The sequence below is a fragment of the Cervus canadensis genome, chromosome 10, assembly GCF_019320065.1.
Source record: "Cervus canadensis isolate Bull #8, Minnesota chromosome 10, ASM1932006v1, whole genome shotgun sequence".
Lineage (NCBI taxonomy): Eukaryota > Metazoa > Chordata > Mammalia > Artiodactyla > Cervidae > Cervus > Cervus canadensis.
Window position 1 is genome coordinate 73,753,261 of NC_057395.1, and position 16,233 is coordinate 73,769,493.

The window sequence follows — 16,233 nt, forward strand, 5'->3', positions numbered from 1 at the left end:
AGCCAGGATTGAGAAAGCATCCCTGAAGTTAGACATGCGGAACTGATGTCTCCAGGGGTTGCCCATGACCCTATGGGGGTGGGGGGCGGCCGTGTGCTCACCAGTTTGCCCCAGTCCCCACCTTGCCCCTTTTCTCATCCCTGGAACCTAGTCGCTGCCAGCATCATATCTGGAGAGCCCAATATAAAACCCAAGGGCTGCAGACAAGCCATGCGTGCATGCTAAGTCGCTCAGTCGTGTCCGACTCTCTGAGACCCCGTGGACTGTGGCCAGCCAGGCTCCTCTGTCCATGGGGTTCTCCAGGCAAGAACACTGGAGCAGGTTGCCATTCTCTCCTCCAGGGGATCTTCCTGACCCAGGGATCGAAATTGGGTCTCCTGCATTGTGGGCAGATTCTTTACCATCTGTGCCACCAGGGAAGCCCATAGACAAAGCAGAGGAGGCTATTCACACACACACACACACACACACACACACACACACACAACTGTAAACAGTAGTTATTGGTGGCAATTAAGATTAGGAAGGAGGGAGTTTACTTTTTCTTTATGCAAATTAGTTCCATTTAAGTAGTAATGTGAAACAATTTGATACTGAGTATTATTCCTCTCTTAACACAGCCTTTGACTGTGTGGATCACAATAAACTGTGGAAAATTCTGAACAAGATGGGAATACCAGACCACCTGACCTGCCTCTTGAGAAACCTGTATGCAGGTCAGGAAGCACCAGTTAGAACTGGACATGGAACAACAGACTGGTTCCAAATAGGAAAAGGAGTATGTCAAGGTTGTATGTTGTCACCCTGCTTAGTTAACTTATATGCAGAGTACATCATGAGAAACGCTGGGCTGGAGGAAGCCCAAGCTGGAATCAAGATTGCTGGGAGAAATATCAATAACCTCAGATATGCAGATGACACCACCCTTATGGCAAAAAGTGAAGAACTAAAGAGCTTCTTGATGAAAATGAAAGAGGAGAGTGAAAAAGTTGGCTTAAAGCTCAAAAGATCATGGCATCTGGTCCCATCACTTCATGGCAAATAGATGGGGAAACAGTGGAAACAGTGGCTAACTTTATTTTTCTGGGCTCCAAAATCACTGCAGATTGTGATTGCAGCCATGAAATTAAAAGACACTTACTCCTTGGAAGGAAAGTTATGACCAACCTAGAAAGCATGTTAATAAAACAAAGATATTACTTTGCCAACAAAGGTCTGTCTCGTCAAGGCTATGGTTTTTCCAGTGGTCATGTACGGATGTGAGAGTTGGACTATAAAGAAAGCTGAGTGCCGAAGAATTGATGCTTTTGAACTGTGGTGTTGGAGAAGACTCTTGAGAGTCCCTTGGACAGCAAGGAGATCCAACCAGTCCATCCTGAAGGAGATCAGTCCTGGGTGTTCATTGGAAGGACTGATGTTGAAGCTGAAGCTCCAATACTTTGGCCACCTGATGCGAAGAGCTGACTCATTTGAAAAGACCCCGATGCTGGGAAAGATTGAGGGCAGGAGGAGAAGGGGACAACAGACGATGAGATGGTTGGATGGCATCACCGTCTCAATGGACGTGGGTTTGGGTAGACTCCGGGAGTTGGTGGTGGACAGGGAGGCCTGGCGTGCTGCGACTCATGGTGTTGCAAAGAGTTGGACACGACTGAACAACTGAACTGAACTGAATAATGATGATGATAAAATCAATGAAGATGAAGTAGGAAAAAAACTGGAAAACCAAGGTGCTACTCAGCCCCTCATCCCTTTGCTTCCTGTGACCACGGTGACCCACGTGACAACATGAAAACAGGCCAAAGTCTCCAAAGATTGTAACTTCCCCGGGTCCAGAAATCACTGGCTGGTTAGGAGCTTGGTGTTTATGTAAGGTCTTATTCAAATAATAACAATCCCGGAGCTGGTATCAGGCAGGGGGAACTGAATGTTCACATCTGTAATCTTATAGCAGTCTAGGAACAACCTGGGAGAGCTGGGCAGGGTTGTTACCTTCCTCTTTACACCTGGGGAAACTGAGCCCCAGACAGGTAGGGTAAGGTTGGGATTGAGATGACCCAATTGAATTTTTTTGGCAGAGTTTTTAATGGCAGAATCAGGCTTGTTCCCAGGACTGCTGATTTGCCACCCCTGAGTCTTGCCCCATCTCCAAAGCCACCTACCTGGCTCAAACCTAGAACAGCTAACTATAATGTAACCTCCCCATCATGACTGAAATATTCTTGAAGTTTGGCACATAGAAGGCTCTCAGGAGAGTTCTTGTGTCAAATTTGGAAAAGAGCACCCCAGGGAGAACAAAAACCCCCAGGTTAGGTAGGTTTACACCTGTTCATTTATTTAACACAACCACTTGGGCAGTAAGGATTTATATCTCCATTTTATATATTAGAAAACTGAGGCTTAGAGCAATTCAGTAACTGGTTTGTTTATTAACTGATTGATTCCACACATTTATTGATCACCTACTACATGCCAAACAGAGTTCTAGGTGAACAATACTATAGTTCACAGCAAGGAAAAAGATGGACATGAGCTCCCTTGGGACTTAGAGTCCATGAAGATGGGTAATCAACAAATAAATCCTTTTCAATTATGAGTCATGGGGAACTTCAATCTGAATCAAGGTGTAGGGTCTTATTAGCCACTCTTTCTGATTCTTGGAACCCTTATACTGGTTTTTATATAATGGCAACTGTATAACCGCCACGTATTACCCACGTCTGTGTGCCAGGACCTCATTTCTCATGTACGCTTCACAATGACATACACAAAATGGGAGGTTTTATCCTCATTTTATAGATGAGAAAAGAGCCTCGGTAAGAGGCCCCTCTCCCAGCCTCATGAATGAAGAGGGAAGGAGAGGGCAGTGCTTAGCTCAGCCGACAAGACTCATCCTTGGCATTCCTAAAGGAAAGACAAGGGTGGCAAGCCAGCCTTTTTTCTTTCTTTTTAGTTAATTTGTTTGGCTGTGCTGGGTCTTAGTTGCGGCTCAAGGGATCTTTAATTGCAGCATGTGGGATCTAGTTCCCTGACCAAGGACCGAACCCAGGATCGAACTGCACTGGGAGCATGGTCATAGCTACTGAACTACCAGGGAGGTCCCGAGCCAGACTTCTTTGGGCAGAAAAGAGGAGGGGAAAGTGTTGTAGAGTTTAGGTTCAAAAACCTGGTGGTCCCCTTACTGGCTGAGGGGCTTTGGGCAAATACTTCACCATTCTGTGCATCAGTTTCACCCTCTGTGAAATGGGCCACCCCTTCAGGGATGAAGTGCAGGATCTAACGAGAGCGTGCGTGTAGAAGGATGCTGGAGAAGCCACCACCCATGCGGCCCTGGTCCCCTAGGCAGTGCAAGGAGCCAAGTGTGTAACAGAACTTCAGAGAAGCAGCGGGGCTGCCCTCCAAGACTGAGGACCCCCCAGGGTCTTGTCCAGCGAGCCCTGCCCTGCCCAAGGCTCTATCTCATCCTGGCACGTGCCTGTAAGCACAGATTCCAGATTCAGACAAAACTCAGCAACTAACACACCATGTTGCTTTGGGTAAATCATTTTGCCTCTCTGACCCTCAGTCTCTCCATCTGTAAAATGGGGATGATCTTCTTCATAGTACGGTTATGAAGATTAAATGAGCGAATGGGTCTGAAAAACTTAGCACAGGCACAGGGCGCCTTTAGAAAATGGCAGCTCACATCACCCTCACTGTTGTTGCTCTGGGTTCCCCTCAGGGACCTGGAGCCTCCAGGAGCCTCCCCGCCCCTGTCCTGGCCCCTGACCAGAGTCTCCACTCCGTCCACCCCTGCCCTCACCTCCTGCCACCAGGAAAGAACACAGAAACTGGACGAAAGGGAACGCCTCTTTGCCCTGGAATCACCTGGTTGAGGTCTGAGGGCTGATCATTAACCAATCCCTGCTCTCTGATCCCACCGCCTATGAAAGCAGGTGTCTACCCCCACCTTTCCCAGGGTCTCCTGCCTCCCAACATCCTGCAGAGTAAGGAGAAAGACTCTGGATCTCACTTATGTACCCGACGCTGTGTGTGACCTTGAGCAAGTCCCTTCTCCTTCCTGAGTCTCAGGTTTTACTTCTTCTTTCACATAATTGGCTTTCACACGTTTTTTTTCCCCCTCTGCCACTAAACTCTTGGGGGAAAAAAAAAAAAAAAAAACTTCTGTGGAAAGTAGATCAACAGAAGAGCACCGGCTATAAAGTCAACCAGAATGGATTCAAAATACCAGAGCTGCTGTTTTGAAACTATGTGGCTTTGGGGACTACAATCAACTGCTTTTCAGTTTCTCCCTCCTTTTCCATTCCTCTAAGTGAGGTCAGTGCTAGTTCCATGTCATTCAGAGGTAAGGCCCTAAGATGAGACCTACTTAGCATGAAGTAAGTGCTCAACAAACATCAGAGACAGTTGCTCGGAAGCTCAGGGTATACAGTATATAAAGAGGGAGCAGCTGGGTTGAAATGAGAGAAGGAGCAGAGTTAACCACTTGCTGCCACCCCACAGTGACTATGAGGCAGTCCTTGGAGCCCCAAGACTCAGGGGAAACAGTTCGGAAACTGACAAAGCCAATCCTGAAAAGTGAAAGTGTTAGTTGCTCATTTGTGTCCGACTCTTTGTGACCCCACGGACTGTAACCTGTCAAGCCTCTGTCCATGGGATTCTCCAGGCAATAATACTGGAGAGGGTAGCCATGCCCTTCTCCAGGGGATCTTCCCAACTCAGGGATGGAACCTGGTCCCTGCATTGCAGGCAGATTCTTTACTGTCTGAGCCAATACTAGGCATCGCTAGGGAATACTCGAGATCTGCACACTATGGTCCACAGGCTGAATCCTGCCTGCTGCCTGCCAGCTATGGTTTTAATATTTTTAAGTGGATGGGAAAAAATTGGTAGAAGAATAATATTTTGTGATGTAAAAATTACACAAGGTTTTAATTTCAGCACCTACAAGCAAAATTTAATTGGCTCACAGCCACACCCACTCATTTACGTATCATCTGTGGATGGTTTCTCCCTGCAAGGGCAGAGTTTGAGTGGTTGTGACAGAGTGGCCAGCAAAGGGTTAAATATGTTACTGTCTTGTCATTTACAGGAAGAGTTTGCTGACCCCTGCTATAGAACATCTCTTCCTGCCCACATGGAAGACTTTGGCCTTGTATAGATCACGGCTTTGCTACTTTATCAACAATGTGATTGATTCTGGACATACCATGTCACCTCTCTGAACCTCACCTGTAAAGGACTTATAACTATTTCTAGCTTTCAGGGCTGTGGTGAAAATAAAATAAGCAAGACCCTTTACTGCATGATGGAGAAATACCCATATCACAGTGAGATTATTAACATAGATGGTGTGTGCGTGTGTGCTCAGTCACGCAGTTGTGTCCAACTCTGCGACCACATGGACTGTAGCTCCCAGTCTCCTGGAATTTCTCAGGCAAGAATATTGGTGTGGGTTGCCATGCCCTTCAGGGATCGAATCTATGTCTCCTGTGGCTTCTTTACCACTGAGCCTCCTGAGAAGCCAACTTAGATGGTACATGAATCAGTGTTTAGATTTTTAACAGGTAATTATTTTCAGGTATATTAAAAAAAATAGCACACATAAGGCTCATGGTTTCATAGATAAGGTTTGTTGTGTTTGTTGGGGTAAATGATCAAAAGCTACTGGGGCAGACCTACCATCTCAGCTTTCAACACACACCTTCCATCTTTGGGTCCCAGGTAGCATCTCTCACCTGCAGCATCCTATTCACATCTCAGCCAGACGGAGCAGGAAGCAGGCAGGGGAGGACCAGAAGCCGCACACGCCATTCCCACTCATACCTCATTGGCTAATCGTGATCACATGACCATATCTAATTACGAGGGAAGCTGAGACTTTCAGCCTTTTCTCTGCACAGTCATGTGCCAAGGTGGGGGTTCTATTATTAAAACTGCAAAGGAAGAATTAAGATTGCAATCTCTGCCCTCTTATCTGCCAATTAAAAAACCTCCGCGTAAACAAAAAGACAGGATATGGCAGCCATTTTGAAATTAGGAAGGGCAGACCGAGGGAGTCACAGCCACGCCAGTGAACAGTCCTGACATCCCTGTGCCTGGGAAGTGGCCTGGCACTGCCCTGCTCTGACAAGGAAGATAACCCTCTGTTCTCTAAGTCACTTGCAGTCGGGCCTCCTCTTATCTTCAGCCAGAAGGATTCTCACGGATGCTGCTGATTTGACAGGGAAGGGAGTAGGCTCTGTCGCCAGGCTGTCTGGGTGCGAAGCTGGGCTCTGGGTTTGCATGCCTTGCACGCTGTGTGACTCGGGGAAGTCAGTTCTCCTCTCTGAGCCCTCATTTAGCCATTTAAAGACACGGCAGCCACTTGTGTTTTGTCGCCTTTAGAACACAATTTCTGAGATTTAACTGAATCTAATTCCTCAGCTCACAGTAGGTTCTCATTCTCTGTTGCATGAGGCCACTCTTACTGATTTATTAATTTGGTCCCTTTTATCCCCATTTCCCAATTCCATCCTTTTCAGAGCAACCCCTCTGATGCATTGAATGTGTAGCTTTTCCTTTGTTTATGTTCTTGCAAAATGTTCTGTCTTTTGTAAGAATTTTTAATTTACATAATGGTATTGTGTTCTCTTGGGTTGGCCCAGACATTCTTTTGGGTTTTTCCATAAGGTGTATGGGCTTCCCTCATAGCTCAGTTGGTAAAGAATCCTTTTGCAATGCAGGAGACCCCGTTCGATTCCTGTGTAGGGAAGATATGCTGGAGAAGGGATAGGCTACCCACTCCAGTATCCTTGGGCTTCGCTGTGGCTCAGTTCGTAAAGAATCCGCCTGTAATGCAGAAGACATGAGTTCGATCCCTGAGTTGGGAAGATCCCCTGGAGAAGGGAAAGGCTACCCACTCCAGTATGCTGGCCTGGAGAATTCCACGGACTGTATAGTCCATGGGGTCTCAAAGAGTCTGACATGACTGAACAAATTTCACTTTCACTTTCATAAGATGTTACAGAAAACCCAATGAACTTTTGGGCCACACCAATATACCTCATTCTGGCTTTCCCTATCACAACTAGGTTTTATGAGATTTATATAATTATGCGTGCATGCTAAGTTGCTTCAGTTGTGTCTGACTCTTTGTGACCCTATGAACTGTAGCCCACCAGGCTCCTCTGTCCATGGGATACTCTAGGCAAGAGTACTGGAGTGGGTTGCCATAACCTCCTCCAGGGGATCTTCTCAACCCAGGGATCAAACCCACATTCCCTGTGGCTTCTGCATTGCAAGTGTATTCTTGACTGTTGAGCCAACAGGGATGCCTTATATAACTTTATGTCCCTCTGAATCTTTGCTCTAGAAAGCAGTACAGTGCTCAGTCAGGGTGCTCTCCACAATCTACCTCCTCCATTACTAGCAGTGGCGGCCATACCTGAACCCTGGCCCTGACCCAGCATACCACAGGGACTGCTGCGCTAAAGATGGTCACATGACATGTGTCTCCTTCTGGACTTTTGGTACTTGCATTCAGAGCCAAATTTCTGCATTCCAGGGTATATGCATGCTTAATTTGATTAAATATTTGCAGAATGCCCTTAGGAAAGGCTGAACATTCACACTCTCTAGCAGCAAAGAGAGTTCCAGCGGCCCCCATTCCTGCCAACACTGGGCACTCTCCAGCCTTCTTATTTTTGCCAATCTCACTGAAGTACATTTCATTGTTGTTTCAGTTTACACAGTACCGACTTCATAAGGCTGTTTTGAGAGGCCAAGGAGGTAATGTACGTTAAGTGTTTAACTCATTACTTAGTACATAGTAAATGCTCAATAAATGCATTTAAAAAGAAAGGTACCGTGGTTTGATTTATCTAATCCTCAGTTACTCTCAATATTAAACTTGGCACACAGTAGGTGCTCAATAAGTGCATCGCCCCTGCCCTCCCCGACACTGTTTGATCATCCCCACTCCTACTCCCCCACCCTGGTGGAGTTGCTCCCAGTCCCTTCCCACAGACTCACCCGCAGTCTCTTCACTCTCCCAGCTGAGGTCCTTACGAGACTCCCTGTGGCCGAAGAGACTCTTCAAGATGGCATTGGCGATCGGCAGCATCATGGCGGTAGAGGCGGTGTTGCTCAGCCACATGGACAGAAACGAGGTGGTCGCCATCATCCCCAGGATGAGCCTGGGGACAGAGGGAGTTAGGGGCAGATCTAGAACCAGGGCCCCTGGTCCCCGTTTGCATCCTACTTGTCTACAGAAGGAAAGTCAAGGCCTAGCGAGGATGAGCCAGTGGCCAATGGAAACCAAATCCACTCACCGTGCTTATTCTAGCTCTTAAGGAAATTGACTAGGTGTATGTAAGTGACCTGACCTCAGGTACCCAAAGGAAAATAGTTCCGGACGGGCACCAACCCTAAATTTTCTCTCCTTTGCCCCCAAATCCTTGATGGCTCCCATCGCAGAAAAAAAGATGCCTGCACACCAAGATTTTTCACTATTTTACCCTAAACAGTCTTTCCAGCCTCCTCTCCCTCGTCCCTTCTTCCCAGGCACCCCTCTCAGGCTCTGCTGAATTTCCCATCAGCCCCCAAACACGCCCTGATGCCCTGACTGCCTGCCATCACTTGGTCCTTCCCACCAACAGGAATCTAAACTTAGTGTTTTTTCCCTTTACATTGAACTCTTAATCCACCTGGAATTTATTTAGATGTATAGACAGCATATTAAAAAGCAGAGACATTACTTTGCCAACAAAGGTCCATCTAGTCAAGGCTATGGTTTTTCCACTGGTCATGTATGGATGTGAGAGTTGGACTATAAAGAAAGCTGAGCGCTGAAGAATTGATGCTTTTGAACTGTGGTGTTGGAGAAGACTCTTGAGAGTCCCTTGGACTGCAAGGAGATCCAACCAGTCCATCCTAAAGGAGATCAGTCCTGGGTGTTCATTGGAAGGACCGATGTTGAAGCTGAAACTCCAATACTTTGGCCACCTGATGCGAAGAGCTGAATCATTTGAAAAGACCCCGATGCTGGGAAAGATTGAGGGCAGGAAGAGGAGGGGATGACAGAGGATGAGATGGTTGGATGGCATCACCAACTCAATGGACATGAGTTTGGGTAAACTCCAGGAGTTGGGGATGGACAGGGAGGCCTGGCGTGCTGCGATTCATGGGGTCGCAAAGAGTCGGACACGTCTGAGCAACTAAACTGAACTGATACAGCAAAGTCAGATCTAAGAAGAATTTTTTTTAAATGAATCAATTATACCAACATTTACCATTTACTGAATCCTTCCCTTCCCCACAGATCTAGATTTCTTCCATATTTTTAAATGGAAATCTATTTTTAAAAAAATCTATTTCTGAACTAGTGTCATACTGTTTTCATTGTTATAACTTTAAAACCCTGAATATTCACTAGAAGGACTGTTACTGAAGCTCCAATACTTTGGTCACCTGATACGGGGAGTCGACTCATTGGAAAAGACCCTGATGCTGGGAAAGATTGAGGGCAGGAGGAGGAGACGACAGATCCTGAGATGGTTGGATGGCATCATCCATTCAATGAACATGAGTTTGAGCAAACTGTAGGGGATAGTAAAGGACAGGAGAGCCTGGCGTGCAGCAGTCCATGGAGTCTCAAAGAGTTGGGAAAAACTTAGTGACTGAACAACAACAAACTTTAAAACGTGTTTGATAGTAGCCTTATCCTTTCTTCAGTGTCAAATACAACCTCCTCCAGGAGAAGTCACCTGGGCTGCATCCAGCTTCTCATCCTCATTTGCTCCCCACGTGGCAGCCAAGAGGAGTTTTTTTAAAAATGCCATTCTGGTTATGTCACTCCCCAGCTTAGAATTCTTTAAAGCAGAGATTCATAGACAGAGGGGCCATGGATATAATTCAGGACGGAAATGATGGGAGTAAATGAAGCTCTACTTTACTAACATCTAATATTCCCTCATAGGTCAGTTGGTAAAGAGTCCGCCTGCAATGCAGGAGACCCCGTTTCGATTCCTGGGTCGGGAAGATCTGCTGGAGAAGGGATAGGCTACCTACTCCAGTATTCTTGGGGCTTCCCTTGTGGCTCAGTTGGTAAAGAATCTGCCTGTAATGCAGGAGACCTAGGTTCGATCCCTGGGCTGGGAAGATCCCCTGGAGAAGGGAAAGGCTACCCACTCCAGTATTCTGGCCTGGAGAATTCCATGGGCTTGTATAGTCCAAGGGGTCCCAAAGAGTTGGACATGACTGAACGACTTTCACTTTCACTTCACTTTCACTTCAATAGAAATTGAATACTTCCTTCAGTGATTAATGAAGACAATAAAGTTCAGTATTATTAGAAGGGACTTGGTTACAGCCTCAAAACTACAGTTACTAGGCTGTTGCTAGATCTCATCATTTATTGTGTTAATAAAGAAGTTCATAAGGTATTCTATCAGAAATTTTTTTCTATCACAAATTTGTGTGGTTTTAAAACATTATTTGGATAAGTGCATTTTGCTGTGATTGTTGTTTTAAATCCTACATATGCCTTATGCACTTAAATAACATTACTGGGAAGGATGCCTTAAGATGCAGCAAACTGCCAAAAAAAAAAAAAAAAAGAACAACTATAACCTTATTTTAAAGGCCATTCAATTCTCTTTAAATGAAAGCCTGCATCCTATCCAGGAGGCTTGAGGCCCCGTAGGAATGGGCCCTATCTCCCCGTCTCTCTAAGGCCATCTTTCCAACCACTCCCCATCCACTGGATCACCTTGGCTGGTAAACAGAAAACCAGGATGATAGAGCCAGCACTTACTGTTGAGACCATCATATCATCATTTTTATAGGCAGAGAGAGGGTAGGTCACGCCCAGAGCAGGAAAGGTAGGATTCAGCCCCAAGTCTCCTGAGTCAAACTGCTAACACGGCCCCCTCTAAAACTACTGGACACGAATCCCTGGGGTGAAGTCTGGGAACCAGCATTTCAGCGGACTCCCAAGTGATCCTTACATAATTTTGAGAACTACCCAGGAGCCTAGCACTGCGCCTGGTGCACAGAGTGGGGCTCACTACGTATTTGGGAAATGAATGAAAAGGTGGATGGTGGGACACGATGCGTTTGTCACTCCAGATGACCAGAGCAGGAAGGGTGGGTTTGGGCTCCGAGAGATGGGATCCCTCTGCCTCCCACCTCTGGGCTGGACGCCGTTCCCTGGCCTCACCTGGCCGGCTGGACCCCGGTGAGCATCAGGACCTTGAGGGCAATTCTCCGGTGCAGGTTCCACTCCTCGATGGCGCTGGCCATGATCAGACCACTGAGGAAGAGGAAGTTGGTGTCCAGGAAGTACTGGGCGCAGACCTTGTTGGAGGGCAGGATGCCCAAGAAGGGGAAGAGGACGATGGGCAGCAGGGCCGTCACGGAGAGGGGCAGGGCCTCGGTGCACCAGTACACTGCCATGAGCAGGATGACAAACAGGCAGCGACCTTCCTGCAGGGGGAGATGCAGGCTTAGGAGGGTCAGCAGAGGCTTGGGGTGGCAGGGACAGAAGAGGTCCTGGCGCAGGGCCCATCCCCGAGGCACGTTCCCTGGGGAGGCAGTGGAGAGGGTACGTGCCCAAGGCTCAGACCTTGAGCAGGTGGTGTCACCGATCTGAGCCTCATTTTACTCAACCATAAAGTGGGGGAGCCATATCTGCCATTTTATAGGACTGTTTGAAGGTCACGTGAAATACCCCCATTGTCTTTGAAGTGGTCCCTGAGATGAGCAAGAGAGTGAAAGCGGTTTGAGGGACTTCCCTGGTGGTCCAGTGGTTATGACTCAGTGCTTCCACTGCAGGGGGCGTGGGTTCGATCCCTGGTGGGGGAACGAAGGTCTTTCATGCCACACAGCACAAAGAGAGAGGGTGTGTGTGAAAATGAAAGTAGTCTGCTTGACGGGCAATCCTAGAGAGCTCTGGATGGGCACTGAGGAAGTGAAATAGAAAAGGAAGCCAAGATGATGTATTAACGAGATGGTTACCACTGTGGGAAGCTGGGGTGCAATCTTGATCGGGACCCCAGAAGAGAGTGTAGATCAGACCTCTCCCTCCAGGAGGCAAGAAAGCTGCAACTCTTGGTCATCATCGGCTGAGTGTTGCTCGTGGGAGCATTAACTTCCCAGCACTTGGGCCTGCCCTGTGCAGCAGCTGGAGGACATGCTCCTGCCAAGCATCCTGGGTTCAGTAAGAAGCTACTGGCCTGTGCAGGATGGTGAGTGCCAAAGGGGATGCGGACAGAGCCCCAGTAGCTACTGCTGCACCCATACACGGCATTTAGCACAACGTCCAATACCTGGTACACACTCTATAAAGAGTGATAATAGTTACTGATATTTATTGGGTTATTGGTCTTCCCAGGTGGCTCAGTAGTAAAGAATTCTCCTGCCAGTGTAGGAGATGCAGATTCGGTTCCTGGGTGGGGAAGATCCCTTGGAGGAGGAAATGGCAACCCACTCCGGTATTCTTGCCTGGAGAATCCCATGGACAGAGGAGTCTGGGGGACCACAGTCCATGGTACTGCAAAGCAGTCAGACATGATTTAGTGACTAAACAATAGCAACAACCTTGGGTTATTAAGTACCAGGTGTTGTTTATTCCTCACAAAATCCCAGTAAAGTAGGTGCAATTAATATGACCATTTGATGGATTGGTCATTTAAGATGCAAGGAGGTCACTAGCAAGGCAATGACTGTGAACCAAGGCAGTCTGCCTCCAGAGCCAACTCGCTTAACCAAGTTGTCAGCTGATTACTAGAATCTAGGACAGCCTGATAATGCAATTTCAAAGATTCAAAACAAAACAGATTGAGGCTAATTCAAGTGCAATCTATTCCAGAGAGATCCTCACAGACACTCGGAAATAATGTTTCACCAACGAGTTAGGCATCTGTTAGCATGGTCAAGTTGACAGATGAAATTAACCTGAAAGCAGATTATTATACCTTACTGGTTTTCTCCTCTACTAGAATGTAAACTCTAGGAGGGCTGGGATTGTGTCCCTGAAGCCAAGAGCAGTGCCTGGAACTTTTAGTAGGAACCCAAAGTATTTGTTGACGTGACTAATACTTATAACTCAGAGACAGGGCTCATGACACACTCACTGTCTTCCATTCCGCAAACATTACTCCTGGCCAGACTGGGAGTTGAGATGAGGAAAATGACTGAGACATTGTCATGCACTTTTACCAGCAAATCTGTGCCAATCATAGGACCATTTTCAATAGTTAGTTCTTCTCACACTCAAGTGACCTTATCAGACTCTACCCACTTAGTATTCCTCAAGTGGTGTGCCGGGAAATGTTTAACAAACGGCTCTCTGAAAAACTGCGGGTATGTGTGTGTAAAAGTTCTTAATTACTATTCAGTTCAGCTAAGAAGTCACTCCAGTCATTGATCAATGAGTTTAGTTCCACTATGAATGTTTGTGTGTGGTAAGTTGTGTCTGACTCTTTGCGACCCCATGGATTGTAGCCTGCCAGACTCCTCTGTCCAGGAATTCTCCAGGCAAGAATACTGGAGTGGATTGCCATTCTCTTCTTCAGGGGATCTTCCAGACCCAGGGATTGAACCCGCATCTCCTGCCTTGGCAGGCGAATTCTTTACCACTAGTGCCACCTGGAATGTTAGTTATATTTTCCTTTATATTAATTATTAAGACAAAATGGACTCAATGAATAGTCCATTTATCAATGGTGTGTCTTCTTTATTGAATCAAATGACGGTTTTCAAATACTGGAGGAGGGGACTTCCCTGGCGGTTCAGTGGTTATGACTTCGCCTTCCAATGCAAGGGTGTGCGGGTTTGTTCCCTGGTTGGGGAGCCAAGATCCCACATGCTTCCTGGTCAAAAAACCAAAACATAAGGCAGAAGCAGTATTGCAATAAACTCAATAAAGACTTTTAAAAAATGGTCCACATGAAAAAATATTGGATGAAGAGTTCCTCATTTTTTGTACAATTCACAATGTCACAGCTATAGACAACACGTTTTGAGTGTGATCTGCATTACTAACTTTTCCCATCACCTTAAGACTAGACAAGCACCTAAACAATAAGCCAAGCCCTGATTTGTAGCATTTACTGATTTCTATGCTGTGAATACCTCTACATGGCTGACTTCAAGCCACCAAGTTACATCACTGGGCACAGAACGCTCAGAAGGACAGCGTCACAACACTACAGTATTCTCAATGCACATATAGAGGTAAATAACCATAGATGTAAATAACATCAAGACCTTACAAAATAGTAACACAATTAGGAAGTGATGAGCTTTGACTATCTATTACCTTTGTTTTGATTACTTAACACCAATTCATAAAATTTCACCTTAGTGTCTATGTTCAACAACTAGCTAGCAAAGTTCATGAAAATTTAACCACTGGGTCTCGTGAGCCAAGAACACGCAGGCTCCAGTCACTGTTGTGGGCCTCCAGGCAGAAGAATGCACATGGAAAGCCCCCAAAGAGTCAAGGTCATTCTGAGGCAAACTTGACATTCTCCGACCCATGTGTGGTATCATGCATCCATCGTTTAAAAATATACAATTATTTGCTGTCAAAGCTTGCCGCTGGCTTTGGAAGACATGCCGCATCTATCCTGTTTTATACACCACCTGACAGGCCAATAGGTATTTCAGTTTGAAAAAGATATGTGTGGCTAATCAAGCAAATACCATAGGCTGGGTGGCTCAAACAACAGACAATTATTTTTCACAGTTCTGGAGACCGGAAGCTCTGAGGTCCAGGTGTCAGCAGATTTGGGTCGTGGGGAGAGCTCCGTTTGTGACTTATAGATGGCTGTCTTCTCCTTATGTCCTTACTTGATCCTTCTCTGGTGCCAGGCATAGAGAAACATGCTTTCTTCTAATAAGAGCTATAATTTCATTCCCAGGCTTCCCAGGTGGTGCTAGTGGATCGAGAACCCACTTGCCAAGGCAGGAGACATAAGAGTTTCGGGTTTGATCCCTGGGTCAGGAAGATCCCCTGAAGAAGGAAATGGCAACCCACTCCAGTATTCTTGCCTGGGAAATCCCATGGACAGAGGAGCCTGGCAGGCTATGGTCCATAGGGTCGCAAAGAGTTGGACACAACTGAAGTGACTTAGCCCATAGCACAATTCCATCCCCACCCTCATGAACTGATCTTACAGCTTCAAAAGGATACTAAATAGATAGTATTAGCCACTTGATACCAATAAATTTGATTGGAGGAAATATAAAAACTTCTTGAAAAACATAACTTATTCAATTCAATATTAGAGAAAGAAATAGAAAAACTATGTCAATGACTTTGAAAGAAATGGAATCAGTTAAAAACCCTCCTGCAAAAAAACAAAAACAAAAAATACTTCTAAGCCCTGCTGGCTTTGATGGTAATTCTACAAATGTTTAAGGACTAAATAATATCTATCTTACACAAATCCTTCCAGAGAACAGAAGGGAAAAAGGAGCACTTCTCAATCCATTTTGTGAGGCCAGAGTAACCCTGTTACCTGGGTTATCCTGATAAGGGTATGAAGCAAAAAGAAAAGAATATTATAATAGTTGAGGTCACCTGGAAAATTTGAGCTCTGAGAAGCTCTATTTAGAACTGCCTTCTCAATCCTGCCTCACATCACTATGCAGCAGAATAATTATGGTAATAATGACAACCACCAACATGTTTTAAGCATTTATTAAATTCCAGGCATTTGACATGTATTAATTCATTTAACGAGAGGCCCTATTATTTTTCAGAGGGGATTATAGAAGACATTGGTTTAGTCATGCATATGAAGCTGTGACCCAGATAATTCGGTCCCATGGTGGTGTTGCAATTCATGAACTGCATATCTAAACAGAAATTCTAATTTTTAAACTCTTTTCCTTTAAACATTTAAAGGACTCCAAGTATAAAGAGAGCTAACAAGTGCTTACAACTGGCCAGGTACTTTTCCTAGTAATTTACATGCAATAACTCATTCCGTTCCATAGCTCCTCTTGGAGGCAGGTATTATCATCTCCATTTTACTGATGGGACAACTGAGGCAAAGAGGTAACTTGGCAAAGCCAAGTAACTTGACCAAGGTTGCTGAGGCAGAGCCAGAATTTGAACTCAAGGTGGTCTTGACTCCAGAGTTTGCACTCTGTACCACTCCGTATCTCTGCATGACCCGCAGCTGCCCTTGCCAAATTCCTGGATCCTCTAGATCTCTAGCATCCCTGGAATCTCTCAAACTC

At 46.0% G+C, this 16,233-nt stretch overlaps 1 protein-coding gene across 4 annotated transcripts in view; it reads right to left on the minus strand.

Annotated features, from left to right (window-relative positions):
• Window positions 1-16,233, minus strand: part of SLC13A3 (solute carrier family 13 member 3) — a 102,108-nt gene that overhangs the window by 33,858 nt on the left and 52,017 nt on the right. For all 4 annotated transcript variants that reach the window (XM_043479152.1, XM_043479153.1, XM_043479154.1 and 1 more), the window contains 2 exons: window positions 11,201-11,466; window positions 8,014-8,177 (listed from right to left, as the gene is read on the minus strand). In XM_043479152.1, coding sequence (XP_043335087.1) covers window positions 8,014-8,177; window positions 11,201-11,466 — 430 coding nt within the window. The remainder of the gene's footprint in view (window positions 1-8,013; window positions 8,178-11,200; window positions 11,467-16,233) is intronic.